Source organism: Gymnodraco acuticeps, unplaced genomic scaffold (genome assembly GCF_902827175.1).
Source record: "Gymnodraco acuticeps unplaced genomic scaffold, fGymAcu1.1, whole genome shotgun sequence".
Taxonomy (NCBI): domain Eukaryota; kingdom Metazoa; phylum Chordata; class Actinopteri; order Perciformes; family Bathydraconidae; genus Gymnodraco; species Gymnodraco acuticeps.
Genome location: NW_022990396.1, coordinates 111492 through 130827, shown reverse-complemented (window position 1 = coordinate 130827; position 19336 = coordinate 111492). Strand labels below are relative to the sequence as shown.

Here is a 19336-nt window from a genome sequence, read left to right as displayed (position 1 = left end):
AAGCTGTGTACAGTAAGGATGGGACGTTGTTGACCTCAACTGATGGAGTGTTAGGGCGTTGGAAGGAACACTTTGAGGAACTCCTGAACCCGACAACTCCGCCCTCTATGTTAGAGGCAGAGCTGGAGTATGACGGGGGATCAACACCAATCTCCCGGGGGGAGGTCACTGAGGTCGTCCAACAACTCCACAGTGGCAAAGCCCCGGGGGTGGATGAGATCCGCCCGGAAATGCTGAAGGCTCTGGGTGTTGAGGGACTGTCATGGTTGACACGTCTCATCAACGTTGCGTGGAAGTCGGAAACAGTACCGAAGGAGTGGCAGACCGGGGTGGTGGTTCCCCTATTTAAAAAGGGGGATCAGAGGGTGTGTGCCAATTACAGAGGCATCACACTACTCAGCCTCCCCGGGAAAGTTTACTCTAAGGTACTCGAAAGGAGGGTCAGGCCGATTGTCGAACCTCAGATTGAGGAGGAACAATGCGGATTCCGTCCTGGTCGTGGAACGACGGATCAGCTTTTTACTCTCGCAAGGATCCTGGAGGGGGCCTGGGAGTACGCTTATCCGGTCTACATGTGTTTTGTAGACTTGGAGAAGGCGTATGACCGAGTTCCCAGGGAGTTACTGTGGGAGGTGCTGCGGGAGTATGGGGTGAGGGGGTCTCTACTCAGGGCCATCCAATCTCTGTACTCCCAAAGCGAGAGCTGTGTCCGGGTCCTCGGCAGTAAGTCGGACCCATTTCCGGTGAGGGTTGGCCTCCGCCAGGGCTGCGCTTTGTCACCAATCCTGTTTGTAATATACATGGATCGGATTTCGAGGCGTAGTCATGGGGGAGGGGGTCTGCAGTTCGGTGGACTAAGGATTGCACCACTGCTTTTTGCAGATGATGTGGTTCTAATGGCTTCATCGGTCTGCGACCTTCAGCACTCACTGGATCGGTTCGCAACCGAGTGTGAAGCGGCTGGGATGAGGATCAGCACCTCCAAATCTGAGGCCATGGTTCTCAGCAGGAAACCGATGGACTGTCCACTCCAGGTAGGGAATGAGTCCTTACCCCAAGTGAAGGAGTTCAAGTATCTCGGGGTCTTGTTCTCGAGTGAGGGAACAATGGAGCGTGAGATGGGCCGGAGAATCGGAGCAGCGGGAGCGGTACTGCAGTCGCTTTACCGCACCGTTGTGACGAAAAGGGAGCTGAGCCAGAAGGCAAAGCTCTCAGTCTTCCGGGCCATTTTCGTTCCTACCCTCACCTATGGTCATGAAGGATGGGTCATGACCGAAAGAACGAGATCGCGGATACAAGCGGCCGAGATGGGTTTTCTCCGCAGGGTGGCTGGTGTCTCCCTTAGGGATAAGGTGAGAAGTTCGGTCATCAGGGAGGGACTCGGAGTTGAGCCGCTCCTCCTTCGCGTCGAAAGGAGCCAGTTGAGGTGGTTCGGGCACCTAGTTAGGATGCCACCTGGGCGCCTCCCTAGGGAGGTGTTCCAGGCACGTCCAGCTGGGAAGAGACCAAGGGGTAGACCTAGGACCAGGTGGAGGGATTATATCTCTTCGCTGGCCTGGGAGCGCCTTGGGATCCCCCAGTCAGAGCTGGTTGATGTCGCCAGGGAAAAGAAAGTTTGGGGCTCTCTGCTGGAACTGCTACCCCCGCGACCCGACCACGGATAAGCGGGAGAAGATGGATGGATGGATGGATCATCATGCTGCTGCTGCTAGTCCTTTGATAGTCACCTGTCGGTCTCCTGTCCTTTCTGAAAGCCATAAAGATGACATTAGTCATTTAGATAACTTGTGTCCTCAATTACCATGGGATTACTGAAACTACCATGACTTTAAGAAAATGGTAGACATTAATCTAATCTGAATTTTAAAGCATTACTTTAGATCCCCTCCCTCTAAATATATCAATAAACATTAGAAAGTGATGCTCCTGACTACCATACAAGTTTAAGAAGATAATATTGGTTTTAAAGAATTCAAAGCTATAAATAAACAGCAACAGGCTCTTTAACCAAGGCACTGTTAGCCTAACATGTAAACTAGTTGTTCACACTAATCCTAATATTATCACTTAATATTAGTAAATTCTATTTTATTTTTTAAAACATATTGATGTAAATACATACACATATCGATTTGTTGTATAAATATTGCAAATCAAAACCTTTATTCACTAATAATTACCAAAAATCGTAGTTCTATCTCCTGTTATCAATGCATTCACATTGCCCGCCATGAACTTCCGGGGAACGATCCTCTTCTACATGAACCACGTGACGATAACCGTTTTTGGACTTCCGTTGTCGTAACTCTTCTATTATACGGCTCTGGCATAGACCTCACAGCGGGCGGAACTTGTCATAAAGTCCGCGAAAATAAAGCCCGCCCATTTAGAGGGAATATATGATTGGTCAATTGTACTGTCATTTGACATTACTCTTTCGTTGAGTTACTATTGGCTAGTTGCACAAGATGGCGTCTATCAACTTCCGGCGGCTGGGTGTGCGGTTGTAAACTTCCGGTCTATAGTAGAGCGGTAGAGGGAAGAGCGATAGATAGCGAGAAAGAGATAGCGTATAGATATTATATAGGCACTATTTTACACTCGATGTCTCCAAGACCTACCGAAGGTTAACATCAGTGATGTACATCGGCTGGTACAAGCGGCAGGCTCAGCCCCGAGGAGCAAAAGAGAAAAGGGGTTCAAGATGTAGCTACATATCCAGCTACGTCGACAATTATGAAGGTAAGTGACAAACAAAGCTGTAGTTACTGGCTAACTTTGACATTACATTACATTGTATTTAGCTGACGCTTTTATCCAAAGCGACTTACAATAAGTGCGTTCGACCAACAAAATACAACTTGAAGAAAACAGAATCATATAAGTACATCAGGTTTCATAGAGCAAAAACATTTCAAGTGCTACTCAACTGGCTTTAGAAAAGCCAGTCCTTTATTAGTATAAAAGTGCTTCGTTAATAGTTCTATCGCTCGATAGAACTATTAACGAAGCACTTTTATACTTTTTGACAAATTGACAGTGTTGATACAGTGTAAAGCGTTTTAATGATGTACTATTACGTTTTTTTGGATAACATGAATGATATCCAATTCCCCACAGTTTCAAACAAAGATCTACCTTCAGGGAGAGTGAGCGTCAGGGCTAGCTGTTACAGGTCCACGAGAAAGCATGAAAAGCCTCACGATCTCAGAGTAGGGAGGAAAATAAAAAGTATTAATCGGTTCAAAGCCTCAATCAGGTTCATGTTCTGGGGTTTTGATGTGGCTAGAGTAGGTAACCTCAGATTTAGGATTCAAATAAGCCCAGCTAGCTGACGTGTTGCAACAGATTACATAGTGACAATACATTTGCTCACATCAACTGGTAGCTAGCTATGTGTGTGTAGCATGAAGGGGCTACAGATTTATTTTCGTTTTGTAACCCTCGTGTAAAATCATAAATACATTAGCTAAACCCAAACTTAGCTTTCATCAAAGATTCTTAATGAGGTTGAAAACCGTCTCTGCTTTCATGGAAACCCCAGAAACTGGTTGTGACGGCTGCTGTTCTTTACTGAATGGTTAGTATAATCCATGTAGGGTCCAATTATTTGTATTGGCCAGTGTTAGGTAAGTGCTGGTTTTGTACCCTACATCTATGTTAAGCTGTTCAACATTCTACTAACACTATTTGATGTAGTTATAATATAAGATAATTAGGGCTGTCAAGTTAACGCGTTAACGCAAAAAAAAAATTAGCGCCACTAATTATTTTAACGCGATTAACGCATGTGTATTTTTTTTCCTCGGCCGCCCCGTAGTTTCAGAGCGCATCGAGTTTAAAATACCATCTACAAGCTGATGCTGACAGCCCCGCTCCTGCCGCCCGTTTGTGGCAGACCACACTTCCACGCTCACCGGCAGGCACCGACTGGCTGTTGGGAGGACCGGGAGGGTGTGTGTAATATGTGTGGAGCGAGAGAGAGACCTTACGTGCATTGTTGTTGTTAGCATCTGGTGCTAGTTAGCTGTGCTAACGGATATGGAGCTGTTTAAATGAAAACAGAGGAGCGACATTTCGCCACAACTGCGCCGAGCACTTGACTTTATGCAGGCAGCCAGACAGTGGGACATTGTACGAAAAGTCAGCACACTCAGCACGGATAGTGCGCAACATGATTGCAGCTTCCAGGCAGCTCCCGTTCGAGCATATGCCTTGAGTTGCACATGGCTCCAACGATCCATCACACACACACACACACACACACACACACACCATTTGTATTGTATTATTGTATGAGAGGTTCCAGGTTGAATTGAGGCGAATATTTGTAATGTTCAGAGGTTTAATATTCATGAGAATATTTGTCATTGTTCAAATGATAATAAACATTAGCATAAAGCATATTTGTCCACTCATATGTTGATAAGAGTATTACAAACTTGAAAAATATTCATCTAAGGTACATTTAGAACAGATAAAAAATGTGCGATTAATTTGCAATTAATCGCGATTAACTATGGACAATCATGCGATTAATCGCGATTAAATATTTTAATCGACTGACAGCCCTAAAGATAATACATTGAGAGAGCTGAGACAGGCTATACAAGCGTATCTGTTTGAATGTCCTCAAATTACAGTATTCCAAACAGCAGAACTTCTGTGTATGTGATGTGACTGACAACCTGACATGGTTTAGCCTTTTCCCACACCTACTACTTGCCTGATCAGCCTGCTCTCAGCTTTCTCATTTGTCTGTGTTGTATTGAAGCAGTGTCCTAAATGTAAAATGACTGACATTTTGTTTTAAGAACTGCTCACCTGTGGAGATTGCAGTGGCAAAGTGTTCCTGTGTATGGAACAGCACTCTGCAACCACAATGTTGCACTGCTGTTCCAGACCGCACACTACTCCACACTCAACCTGGCTGCTGTACCCCCTGTCCTCAGCTGCACTGAAACAGAGCAGCGATGGCACAAGCCAAGAACCATGGTAAGTACAGTATGTGTTCACAACCAATCCACGGTTTAATGAGTATTTCCTTTGTGCCAAGAGCTGATTTAGTATGTTGCATCAACAACCTTTTCAATTCATTTGACAATTCTTTTGTGTAATTAATAGGGTGTGAAACCAGGCAGAGTGAGTGACATGGTGTTCACTTCCACTAAGCCAAAGCAGTTTACAGTTGCTGACGGTGTAAGGTAATATCTATTGTCCTAAGTAATTGTATGTAGCCTGCTACAACTTTGTGATTGTTGTCTGAGTGTAAAATGGTTCTTAAAGTCCTAATTATCATATAAACATGTTCAAAGGAGTACACGTTACAAGGCCGTGCGGGGGGAGCTGCCAGACCCAGATGTCCTCAAAGTCAGCGAGGCATACAAGGACTTCTCAGCAGACATCGCACCACGAAAAAAAAAACGAATGGCTCACTACTCAACTCAACGACTAACACTCTTTCAGAGGATATGTTGGAAATGCACACATTATATATAAGTTTTGCATCTACTTTCTGGATATTGTACATCTGTTCATCTGTTATATAAACTAGCATTACTTAAATATGCAGAGACTAATTGAAATGTTTAAATATGTATTTTTCCCCCCGATATAACATCAACCTATGTTTTGTAAAAGTTTATTAAATTAATCTGTAAAATGTTATCATATTGTGGATTTATTAAATTATGTATTTTCCTTTGTTATTTGTGTGTGCGTTTGTTTTGAGGATATAATTCATTAGTACCTAAACATAGTATGGTATAACTGCTTTTTGTAATGAAATACACAATTGGTTTGGGAGCAAGACATCTTTTAATCGTTGTTGCCCAGGCTTGCCGAAATGAATGGAAACTTATCTCCCGATTATAACATTGTGTAACTTGCTGCTGTTAAATACTGTCAAACTATGTGCTTTATGTGCAATATATAGTTTATATACATATGCCATCTTTAATAACTGTAATATATATACCGGGCTGCTAAATCCTAAGAACTGCTACAGGATTTGATTTGCAGATTTGATTTGTTTTTGATCTGTATTTTTGAAAATTATGTAAGTTTTTATCTTTTTTTTAGCATATTGTTTATTATATTATAACTTAGTACTTTTCTAGCATATTGTTTATTATATTATAACTTAGTACTTTTTAACGCATGTAAGATATTCAACACTAAGCTGTCTGTGGCTCTTTCCTGCTTCAACGCTGCAAATGTCCCCTCTGTGGGACTAATAAAGGTATTCTGATTCTGATAACGGGACGAATTTGTACAAAGGGGCACACAGCAATGTAGTGCCGACTTTCTAACACGCTGGAAGGCCAGTCGCTTTTCTTTACCCCGAAATCCGCTCATTCTTGCTCTCGGTGTGACATAACAAGCTGTCAAAACTCTGTACTCAAACCGGAAGTACTCAGCCGCACACCCAGCCGCCGGAAGTTGATAGACGCCATCTTGTGCACAGAGCCTATAGCTCATAGATATAAACAGATATATATAAACATTAACCGGTGTTTATATATATCTATGCTATAGCTGGCCCTCTGTGAATCTACAGAGGGACCAACAAGCTCTCCCGTCTTCACATAACTCGCAGAGACGGCATTTAACCCTTCACATTCCAACAGAAATTGAACAGGCAGATTCGAAGGATTTATTTCTTTGGAAATATTATTTTAAATACAATTAAATCAAGTTATTTTGGTAAAACTAATGAAAAATGTAACAACAAAAATATACTAAAAATTAATATTTAAAAAAAAAAACGTTTTCAAATATTATTTTTTAGAATATCTTAGGCCCTCACAGAGGGCCTAGAGGGCCCTGACGGCTCGCCACTGTCTCTGAGACTATGGTTCTCAGCAGGAAAACGAAGGACTGTCCACTCCGAGTAGGGAATGAGTCCTTACACCAAGTGAAGGAGTTCAACTATCTCTGCATCTTGTTCTCGAGTGAGGGGACAATGGAGTGTGAGATGGCTTGGAGAATCGGAGCAGCTGGAGTCTTACGATGAAGAGAGGCAGAAGGCAAAGCAAAGCTCTCAATCTACTGACCCATTTTGGTTCCTACTCTCACCTAGGGTCATGAACGATGAATCATGACCGAAAGATTGTGGAAACAAGCGGCCACAATTGGTTCCCTCCAGAGGGGGGCTGGCATCTGAGAAGGACTCGGAGTAGAGCTGACTTTGTGTAGAAAGGAGCCAGTTGGATGGATGGATGGATGGTTTGATGGATGGATGGTTTGATGGATGGATGGATGGTTTGATGGATGGATGGTTTGATGGATGGTTTGATGGATGGTTTGATGGATGTTTGGATGGATGGATGGTTTGATGGATGGATGGATGGATGGATGGATGGATGGATGGATGGTTTGATGGATGTTTGGATGGATGGATGGATGGATGGTTGGATTAAGCCCTGTGTTGGTAAAATCTCCCGAAATGTGCAACAATTTGATGCAGAACAAAAGAGGCTTGCTTTGATTAAGTGCTGCCCTTTTTTAAATTACACACTCACAGCAATACAAATGTGCCGTTACATACAAACCTGGCTCTAGCAGATGTTCTGTATGCCGGCCTGGTTCACAAATAACTAGATGGATGATTGGTGTGTATCGGTGAAAGAGAGGAGGCCTCATTAATCAATGATAAGTCATGCGACAGTGTCAGAAAATCCACTGATCTTTCATTTTCACAGGCCGGATGAAAGACGTGGAGTATGAAATGTAATCAGTCGTAATTATTTGCCCCAGCAAAGCGGCCGATCTTTTGACCTGCGACTGTCACATGCCGTCTCACAAGCCGCACTTATTTGTGCAGTATTTGAAAGCCAAGCAGCCTCTAATGGAGACGTGCAGCATCCAATTGAGCTGTTTTCGCTCAAAGTGTTAATTGAGACAGATGGTGATGCAAGATCCATTACATTTTCTGTAATACCAGCGAGCAAATCAAACTAATTCTATGCTGTGCTGAGCGCCTGACAATTGGTTAGTTTACTATATTACAGAAGGGCTGCGGTCAATGCACATTTAGCACAGAGTAAATGTCCTTCAGACGTCTGCTAATGAAAAACATGTTGGCATCAGAAGGATGAAGTAACTAATGGACGGCGTGTCATCATCAAAATATGTTGCAATGTTGTTTTGCATTGAATTTGTTGCAGTTAAAAAGTAATTTATTCCCTCTGCTGGTAACTTCTGCTGCGTTATTGCTCCACAGAGAGGGGCTGCTTGGAAGACCCAGTTTTAATTTTCATCTCTTAAAATGAGTTAATTCGGAGATTGTGGAGATTAAATATGTGCAGATCAAATTTTTAATGAATTACTGTTCCCTGTCATAATGACACTTTCTCTCAGCTTCGTCACATATTCCCCTAAAGTCTGGGTATTAGATTATAGATACCTTTTGTAACAGCTGCATGTAGACAAGGCATTATTTACATACTGAATTTAAGTCAATTTACACTATAATAGGCTAACTTACAACTAACAAAATGTAAACATATGGAGTGTGCAAAATAATTGCAGTTTCAGATTGAATTTAAATGCACAACCACAAACAATATGTGAATATTCTTGTGATACTTGATTGTTATTCTGTAACTCCTAATTTCCTTTCACTTTCCACCTCTCTGCTGCAGTGCGTTACCTGGGCTCGCTGGAGGCCTTTGTGTCGTGCAGCACGCAGCCGCAGAGCAGCGTGGTGATTGGCTGGAGGGAGAAGGAGAGCAGGAGTCTACGAGTCACTTCCTTCTTCACAAAGAGAGGTGTGTGGGACATGGACCACCACCGTGAACTCAATCTGATAGGTGAGGACCAATGTGCAGTCACACTTATATAAAAATAATACTAATAGTTTTTTTTTTAAATAAAAGGTTATGTTTGTCCACTCAAGTTCATTTCCATACTGAATCCCCAACTGTTTCTTAGAGAGTAACGAAAGAGCAAATTGGAATCCACCCAAAGAAAGAATCAATGCTTAATGAAGGATTTGATGGCTGCAAAGAATCTCTATGCTTTATAATAAATGTGTGTATGCATAAAAAAGGCTTTGGTTTTGAGACTATATTCAACACATAGACATACTGCAATGAATTAGATGCTCTGCTAATTTGGGACGTTCTGATTGGTTGTAACCAGAGGTGGGAAGTAGTGGAGTACAAATACTTTGTTGCTGTACTTAAGTACATTTTTCTGGTATCAGTACTTTACTCCACTACTTATTTTTCTGACGACTTTTTACTTTTACTTCTTACATGTTGAACCCAAATACCTGTACTTTCTACTTCTTACATGTTGAACACAAATACCTGTACTTTCTACTTCTTACATTTTGAACCCAAATACCTGTACTTTCTACTTCTCACATGTTGAACACAAATACCTGGACTTTCTACTTCTTACATGTTGAACCCAAATACCTGTACTTTCTACTTCTTACATGTTGAACCCAAATACCTGTACTTTCTACTTCTTACATTTTGAACCCAAATACCTGTACTTTCTACTTCTTACATGTTGAACACAAATACCTGTACTTTCTACTTCTTACATGTTGAACCCAAATACCTGTACTTTCTACTTCTTACATGTTGAACACAAATACCTGTACTTTCTACTTCTTACATTTTGAACCCAAATACCTGTACTTTCTACTTCTCACATATTGAACACAAATACCTGGACTTTCTACTTCTCACATGTTGAACCCAAATACCTGTACTTTCTACTTCTTACATGTTGAACACAAATACCTGTACTTTCTACTTCTTACATGTTGAACCCAAATACCTGTACTTTCTACTTCTTACATGTTGAACCCAAATACCTGTACTTTCTACTTCTTACATGTTGAACCCAAATACCTGTACTTTCTACTTCTTACATGTTGAACCCAAATACCTGTACTTTCTACTTCTTACATGTTGAACCCAAATACCTGTACTTTCTACTTCTCACATATTGAACACAAATACCTGGACTTTCTACTTCTCACATGTTGAACCCAAATACCTGTACTTTCTACTTCTTACATTTTGAACCCAAATACCTGTACTTTCTACTTCTTACATGTTGAACCCAAATACCTGTACTTTCTACTTCTTACATGTTGAACTCAAATACCTGTACTTTCTACTTCTTACATTTTGAACCCAAATACCTGTACTTTCTACTTCTTACATGTTGAACACAAATACCTGGACTTTCTACTTCTCTCATTTTCCAAACAGCTGGTTCCTTTAGTCTGAATGTGTGTTTGGTGCGTGATCATTATTATTTAGAGTCATTGCGTGCCTATTGATTTGAACACGATCCGTGTATCCATCATTTCCTGGTCTTCTCTAAAGAAGAGGGACCAATGGAAACGTTGTCATGTTGCCGTTGTTCAGCATGGAAACATTCATTAGCTAACAATGACATTATTGTTCTCTTAATATAAAGGGAGGTCAGGTACTCTTTAAAACAGCTGCTAGCTATGGGTACTTTTTACTGAAGTACATTTCAAAGCCCTCTTTACTTTTACTTGAGTAAAGAAGTTTAGTCAGTACTTCTACTTTTACCAGAGTATTTTTAAACACGAATATCTGTACTTCTACTCGAGTAAAGGATGTGTGTACTTTTGCTATCTCTGGTTGCAGCCACAGCAGGTGTGGATCATCAGGTGTTGCTGTGGAACCCGTGTGTGACCTCGGGGCCGGTGTGTGTGCTCAGCGGACACACACCGGCCCCGTCACTGCAGTCCGCTTCATGCAGGCCGAGCAACAACTGATCAGCTACTCCAAAGATAAGGTGTGTGTCTTTCTGCTAGAACAGATAATGATGAAGAGCGCTGTAATATTAATTGTGATACCTGGCTATAATTACTGCAGAGGAAGGACGCCATGGTGCAGATGATTGGAAGCCTATTTCACACTGTTGCTGTTATAAGAGCTATCACTTTTTCTTTCTTCTCTCTGATGCAGAGAGGATGTTGCTGCTGCTGTTCCTCGCCCCACTTGTAGCTTTCTCTTTTGATTTTCATGAGATGATGAATATTTCACAAGCAATTTATGTTCCACCTGCCTTCTGCTCAAACACCATCTGCCATTGCGAGAAACTCTAAAAGCTTTAACTCCGTTTCTTCCGGAAGATTTCCCGGAACAGCGACAGTTCTCTTGTTTTGTGTCCTCAAGCAAAATGGCAGAGTTCTTGTGAGTTGTGACTAAATGGCACTGCTTGATTCTTCTTGGCAATTATTGTATTTTTTCTGTAATTACTACAAGTTATCCTCCAGAGACCCACCCATTAATTGTTGTCCTCTGTGGAGCACATTGGGTTTTGGTCCATTACTTTGAGGTTATACATGCCACAGCATTAAGTCCAATTGTACTCCACAGAGGACATCCTGGGCTTTTCAGACATGTGACATATGTGGGGGTGTGGCTTTGAAAAAGATAATTTCATTGTATTTCAAAATAGCGTCCATTAACACAAGCACTATTTATAGAAAGAGGTAAGTTTGTAATTTTGTAATTACCAGTGTTGTGAGGTCAATATTTGTATTAATTATAGTAAGGGAACATCTTAGGAGTTTAGTGAGTTTCAGAGCAATGTAATACTTTTTTGACCTAAAACTAAATGTTTTTATGAATGTCCTCTGAGGAGGACATGGGGATTTGCTAACTTTTTATTTCCCCCATTTTACACAACACAAATGGAGTCCACTACGGGCCAAAACTAACACGTAGGTTTCTGTAGGGTTCATGGTGGATGCAGTGGGAAAACATACATCAAGTGTCAGATGTATCTCTGCATTTAAAAAAGGATGTTGCACTACAAATGAGGGCTCAATATTTGTTGCATTGAGTTGTTGTGCTCTAATGTTGTCTAAATGTACTTGTATGTTAATGTTGCTTGTATATGCTTCGCATAACTAACACCCGATGTCCTCTACAAAGGACAAAACAAATCAAAATATATTTTTTTAGTTTTTGTTAGTCATTATGTTAATACCACCCTAAAGACTTGTGTGATAAAAAAAAAAGGAAATTTGAAACCTATTTCTTTCTGGGTCTCAGGAGGATAATGTCTTGTGATAAATATAGTCTTTTATAGTAGATTTTCTTTTTTTATCTGCGGTGCTTCATATAGCTTCTACCACTACAGCACACGTGAAAACCCACCAGTTACAATAACATGTAGATCTTACAAACATTTCAGAATTCTGAGAAAAAAGTCTGAATTCTAAGAAACAAGTCAAAAATATCTCAGAAAATATCTCACTTATTTCTTCAAAATTTGGACAAAATAAATGTTCTAAAAACAAAAAGTGCACATGTTCTTTCTGTCCATTCTCCAGGTCCTGTGTCTGTGGGATATTTCTCGTCAGCTGTGTGTTCACCGTCTGGCCGGAGTCTTCCCAAAGACGCAGGAGGACACACACACACTCCTGTTTCTCCACGAGGAGCAGCACCTCCTCTTTCTCTCCTTCAACAGCCTGCTTCTCCTGCTGGAGAGGAAGGAGGAGGAGAGGAGCAGCAGCCATGAGCACCCTGTCACCTGTGTGCTGTACAACAGTCTGTTCAGACAGGTATGCAGCTGAACTGAGACTTTCTATTTCCCTCTCTCTGTTGATCTTTATTCCGAGACATAAGGCAGGAAATTGTAAGCAGGATATTTGAGAGCTCAATTTTGACCTTCGCAACAGCAGTTTTAAAATAGTCCATTTGGTAGAAGTTCCAGAGCTTTTAGTTATTTCACCTGCTCCTCATCATAACAGGACACTTTTTGCAACATATCAGGTTCATATTCGTATTTTGTGCGTCGACTGTGACATGTTTACGTGCTTCAATGTTCAAAAAGGTCTTTCTTTTTCTCATACTGCCTTTGACTTGGCTGTGTTTGTGGAGCATATAATATGTTGAAATCAAATGCCTCGAAATACTTCATGATACTGTTTGACAGAAATGTAGTTTTTCTTACATTATTATTGGAGGAGCAGAGGTTTTACAGAGCATCAAAGCTTCATATACGTTTTATTTGTTGTCCTTATTATGTATTATTGTATGTTTTAGATACGTTATGTTCCCTTTACCCCACTCCATGACACACTTGATATCAGTGTCCCTGCCAGTACACCAATAAAATAAATAGCTCTTGCATTCAATATAGCATTTTTAAAAGAGTGCATTCACTGTTGATACTCCTGCTTTTATTCCCACTTGACAGCAGCATTAGTCGCATACTTTCATCAGTGGCTTAGCACTAAAATAAGAGTGTAACGAAGCACGATGAATTGTTCTGCTTGACAGAGAACATCAGTGGAGCCCGGCTCTCTCAGGCAGCGTGGAGAGGATCAAACTCTCTCTGATGATGGATGTCTCTCTCTCTCTCTCTCGCTCTCTCTCTCTCCTCGCTCTCTCTCTCTCTCTCTCTCTCCTCTCTCTCTCTCCCGTCTCTCTCTCTCTCTCTTCTCTCTCCTCTCTCTCTCTCTCTCTCTCTCGCTCCTCTCTCTCTCTCTCTCTCTCTCTCTACTCTCTCTCTCTCTCTCTCTCTCTCTCTCTCTCTCTCTCTCTCTCTCTCTCTCTCTCTCTCTCTCTCTCTCTCTCTCTCTCTGCAGGCCGTCAGCAGCGACTCGGCCTCCTCTGTGATCTGCTGGCGCGTCGACACGGGCCAAAAGGTCAAGCAGTTTCGCCGCTGCCATGGAAACGCAGAGATCTCCACGATGGCCCTGGACGGTACGCAGACCCGGCTGTTTACTGCGGGCGCTGATGGAGAGGTCAAAGTAGGTGGACACACGTACACCCACACACACTCAAGTTAAGACCGTATAGCCGCAGGTCAGTTGTCATATAAAAACTGAAACTCTGAAATGTAAATTCGTAAAAAAACAAACAAACAGTGGTAAAGTCAATGAGTTGGTCATTTTTTAAGAATAGTTTAGGGATTTTACAAGTAAGTGAGTTTTTCGTGCTTTGATGATGCTACAATGTCTATGGGCAAACACAAGGTCACAATGGAAATAGGTTTTGTGACTTTCTTATGTTATCCTTCACGTCCTCTAACTGTGAATGCACATCCGTTTTGCCATCATCTAAGTATTGAAAGGGTTGTAAAAAATAAACAAACAAACATTTGAGGGTTGTTACTCTTGTACGTTATTTTGTTAGATGTTTTGTTTAAGAGGCCATAGGGAGAGAAACCCCCTCTGGAGGGAACTTTGGGATTTTAGCCTTAGCAGACCATTTACATGCACAAAAACCTAAATAACACATTACAGGAAAAGGAAAACCCCAGAACAGATAATAGGGCCTCTTTAATTTCCTTTGTAGCCATAGCTAGCATTACAGCTTGACCTAACGCACCTTACGTGGCTGCAGCTAGCCTAGCCACTGTAGCGAGTTTGACTGATTGATAACATTTTTGGATCTTTTTTATGCTTTTGCACGAGAGATGCATATTAATGATAATTTTTAGCATTTTAGAAAAAATCAAAGCCTCATCTGTCGTCCTAATTACAACAAGCGTGTGTGTGTGTGTGTGTGTGTGTGTGTGTGTGTGTGTGTGTGTGTGTGTGTGTGTGTGTTCTATTGGCAGAATCGTTTCTTGCGTTTTTTTCCTTTAATTTTCTAATTTGGTAGTAATTTCAAACGTGTGGTGCTCTGTGAATTATTCCACATTCAAGCACTGACTCGACGCTCAGTGTAATTGTTCTCAACAGATGAGTGCAGTAATTATACACATGGTAATCAATATAATCAACCACATCAGCTCTCTGACCGTGAGCCCTCGTGAGGATGCAGCCTTGTGCATCCTGTGCATGAGAAGCAGCCTCAGGTAGGCCTTTTGGGCAAATAGCAACTCCATGCATCGACTCTCCAATTTTCATCAACGCTGAACCTGCGGCGTTGCAGTTCAGGCGGTTCCTTTTAACGACAGTGTTCCCATCGGGCCAATCAGCTTTCTTCTTTGTTAATTGCCACAACACAAAATTGAACAAATTGGTGTGAAATATTACCTGAGCTGCCATGTTTGATGGATGTGTGGTAGGATGGGGGATTTATATCCAAACAACATTTTAAAGATGTTCTTCTTGAAATAAAAGCCCTTAGACATTGTTTAAGAAAATACTGATCCTATTTCTGTTACCTCTTGGTTTTACAGACAAGATAATAAAGTGAATTTTGCAAAAGGGAGTGACATGCAGAGTTGGGCCTATTGTTTGCCTATGTGTTGCCTATAGATTGTTATGTGTGTTGCAGGTGTGGGACTTCAACGGCCGCTGCCTCCACAGAATGAACGCCGGCCTGGGTCGATCTGTGGACATCTCACAGGTGCTGCTGCTGAGGAGGAGTGTGCTGGTGATGGGCTGGGACAGGTACTGTGGTGCGTTTTGATGCCTTTACGTTTTAGTATTGTGAGCTTACTAATACAAGAAACACATGACACACTGGAAAGAGACATCAGAGGGTTTTTTACTTTAACTATAACATGATTTCTGAATTATTGGAATGAAGTCTGACAGTTTTCCGGGAAAAACACTGTTATTCCCCTCTGTATAATGTGTGCTAGACCGAGCATATTATCTCTCCTGCAGCGCTATCTGTTCCTACAGTGGTGACTCCATTTTCACCTAAAGAACCAGTAGATACCAAAAGTGGTTCTTACTGATGTCCACTGGTCTCCAGTCAGTGTAACACATGTCTCTTGTGCTGATTCCTCTGCTTTCTTTGCCTTGTCACTGTCATTTGATCCATGGTAAACATCCATGCTGGAATTACAGGAGGACATTTGGTTCAAACTTGGTCATGTAATTAATCTGCGCACTTTTTTTCAATCACATGTTAAGTTTTAAATATGAATTGCAAGCATTAACGCATTAAAGGTAGGGTAGGTAAGTTTGAGAAACCGGCTCGAGATACACTTTTTGCTATATTCCATGGAATGCTCTTAACATCCCGATAGCAATGAATATCTGAAGTGCTTTGACATAAATCCATACAAAAAATGTCATCTGTGGAAGCCGTAGTACTGTAAAAAGCACGACCAATCATCTGAGCCGGCCCGGCTAAAGTAACTGGATGGCCTACCTGCCTGTCAGCCTTCCATCTGTGCACAAACTTATCTCGTGCCCTCATTGGTCATGTGCGCGTTCGTGTGTGTTGGAGGAGGGGCTCTGTGAGGAAGGGGCAGATTTTTTCCGGCTGTGTATTTTCAAATTCTAGCGCACTCGAGCGGCTTTCTCCAAAATTACCTACCCCACATTTAAGGTAGACCGCCCCTATTTACAACACACCAAACTTCTGAAAAAAATAAAGTGAACAAATTCCTTTGAAGTCAAGAAAGGGCAAAGAGGAGCAAACACTATTGGCAAAGTTACTTGTTTGTCAGTCGCCGGGTGGGCTTTTTTTGTGTGTGTGTGTGTGTGTGTGTGTGTGTGTGTGTGTACGTGTGTGTTTATGTTTGCCCTCTCAACAAGTCCTCCAACTAATACGACTCAAAGCCATAAAACATCTGGACCCAGTGAGCTGATCTCAGCAGTGTGCCATCATCAAGTTATACGACTCTTCTTTCTCTGTCCTCCCCACACACACACGCACACGCACACGCACACGCACACACACACACACACACACACACACACACACACACACACACACACACACACACACACACACACACACACACACACACACACACACACACACACACAGGGGGGTGTCACAGCAGTAAAGAGAACATGGGAGACATGGGAAACAAAATACAGCCGTTATGACTTTCATCAATCATATTATTTCCTGTTTCTTTCACACACCTCGAGCTCAGTTTAATCCGTGCTGTGTGTCTCGTGGCGTCGTATCAAAGACTTCTGCTGCTCTCACCATCTCACACAGGCTGAAAACACAGCATCCCACTGTTTCACTTATTCTTCAGAATGATACATGTTTTTTCATTTAATGTACCTGCACTTCCTTAGCAACGGTCTTCAAGCAGACTTCTGAATGTCCAAATTGATCAATTACAATTCAGTATTCAACTAAGCCGTGTTATAAGGCTTTTTAAAGTGTGTGTGGCTACAGGTGATGCTTCCTTTCTGGTACATCTTGCTCTTTATGCTGTGGTAGAAATAGGATGTACAGTGTTTCTGTGTCCATGTTGTTCACCACAAATATACAGTAAAGAAAGTCTTTAAGAGGTTTCTATTGAAACACAAACCTCTGAACCTTACCTTCTCCTTCTTTCTCTCTGCAGGATGTTCACAGTTTTCCGTCTGCATTCCTTCTCTCAGTCTTACGTTGAGCCGTCAGAGTGGAAGGGAGGCGTTCAGCATCGCAGCGACGTGCTCTGTGCCGCCTTCCAGCCTCCACAGACGCTGGTCACAGGTGTGTGTGTGTGTCTGTGTGTGTGCATTGCTAGCACTTGAAGAAGGATATTTTATTGAAATGAACCCAAAAGCTAGCATAGTTGTTGGCAATGAAAATCTGAAGTCCCATACCTCCAATGAGAACACAACATACAATATATTTAAAGAGTAAATATTTTGCTCATTTTCAGGTATTTTGTGTCTATGTGCAGGGGTGCACATAACTTTTTTGCCCTGGTTCTCAAAGGAGCACCTGGAGATGTTGCTTGGTGCTCATCCTTAAAATGAAATAAACCGTAACTTTTGAGGGGTCTTGACTTTATTTGCCAGACACACGGCACTGAACACACATGCAGAGGTGAACACAGAACACACATGCAGAGGTGAACACAGAACACACATGCAGAGGTGAACACAAGACAACATTAGCACGACCAGTAATCCTACAAGCTGTCATCACTACCCTCCTCACTGTTCTCCTCACTGTCTTCCTCTCTGTCAGACATGGTAGCTGATGATGTAGGCCTACTACTTTCTCTCTGGTTGAGTCTGCGATTAGCTGCTGGTTTTGGGTCGAAAGTCTCTGTTGTCATCTTAGACAAGTGGATGTAATCAAATAAGTATGTGAACATAACCAATAACCTACCATAGCCAATAACAAATGGATGTAACTTATTTTATTTGTGTTGTTCATTCATATCTTATTTTACCTTAAAACATTTGTTTTTATCTCTCCAGTTTTAAAGGATATTTTTGGTTACTGTCCTATAGTATACATTGGAATGATTTCAAACCTGTTTATCCCAATAATTATAAAGGAGTGCCTTGGAAATATGTGTTTACATAAATTGTGACCAAATCGTTTGAACTTAGACTAAAGTTAACTATCTAAACACTCAGGATTACTTTACCTCACTGAGCTGTAGTTAACTTATCAGCCTCTCAGTCTGACTGGAGAGGACTCTCCCTCCACATTATTCTAGAAACATCTTCTTCTTATATCCGTTATAGCAGCTAGCACCAGATTCTAATAACAGCGCCGGTACCGGTGCACCCTTCCTCACTCACTCGCATTTTGGCTGTGAGCTGCGGTTGCCAGATAAGCCAACATCCCTCATTTTCATCACTTACAGCGCCCATCGTACAGGGCAAATGAAACGTGTAACTGGGGTGAAAAGGGTGTACATTTACTTAATTGTGAATATCGTTACATCAAGTGCGAAAATTAGGATGAGCCCCAACGGTCAAAAAAAAAAATGTTCTCCTCCCAGAGCTGCCAGCGCAGCGCCTCCACAGATCTGGCGCCCTAGGCGAACATCTATTACGCCAGGGCTACGGGCCGGCCCTGAGTTCATATGCAACTCGCAAATATCTTTCTCTCTTCTCTCTCCTCTCTTCTCTCTTCTCTCTTCTCTCTCATCTCTCTCTCTCTCCCTCTTCTCCCTTCTCTCTCTCCCTCTCTCTCTCAATGTTGGTGCGCAAATGCGCCTATTTTCAAATGACCCGGTGCTCTTTTTTTGACAGAGGTGCGCATGCGCACCTGCGCACCAGTTATGTGCAGCCCTGTCTATGTGACATGTTTACATGCTTTAGTGTTCAAAAGGGTCTTTATTTTTCTCATACTGCACGCACGCACGCACGCACACACACACACACGTCTCATTTCCCCTCACTCCCACTGAGAGAGCGCTAATAAACATAATTTAAATTGGACATGTGGATTAAATTGGTAGTGGAGGCTGCAGCGCGGGGCAATGTGTGTGTGTGTGTGTGTGTGGTGTGTGTGTGATGTGTGTGTGTGTGTGTGTGTGTGTGTGTGTGTGGTGTGTGTGTGTGTGTGTGTGTGTGTTGTGTTGTGTGTGTGTGTGTGTGTGCGTGTGAGTGTGTGTGTGTGTGTGTGTGTGTGTGGTGTGTTGTGTTGTGTGTGTGAGAGGAAGAAATGCATCAGTCTAACTAGTGGTGAAGAATAACTGGGAGTGTCAGTTGGAG

At 42.1% G+C, this 19336-nt stretch overlaps 1 protein-coding gene across 1 annotated transcript in view; it reads left to right on the top strand.

Annotated features, from left to right (window-relative positions):
* The window catches only part of LOC117551623 (WD repeat-containing protein 49-like), a 53186-nt gene that overhangs the window by 18820 nt on the left and 15030 nt on the right, over nt 1-19336 (top strand). Inside the window, 7 exon segments of the mRNA XM_034224558.1 lie at nt 8646-8813; nt 10644-10732; nt 10735-10794; nt 12344-12574; nt 13604-13768; nt 15246-15361; nt 17236-17366. Of these exon segments, the coding sequence (XP_034080449.1) occupies nt 8646-8813; nt 10644-10732; nt 10735-10794; nt 12344-12574; nt 13604-13768; nt 15246-15361; nt 17236-17366 (960 nt within the window).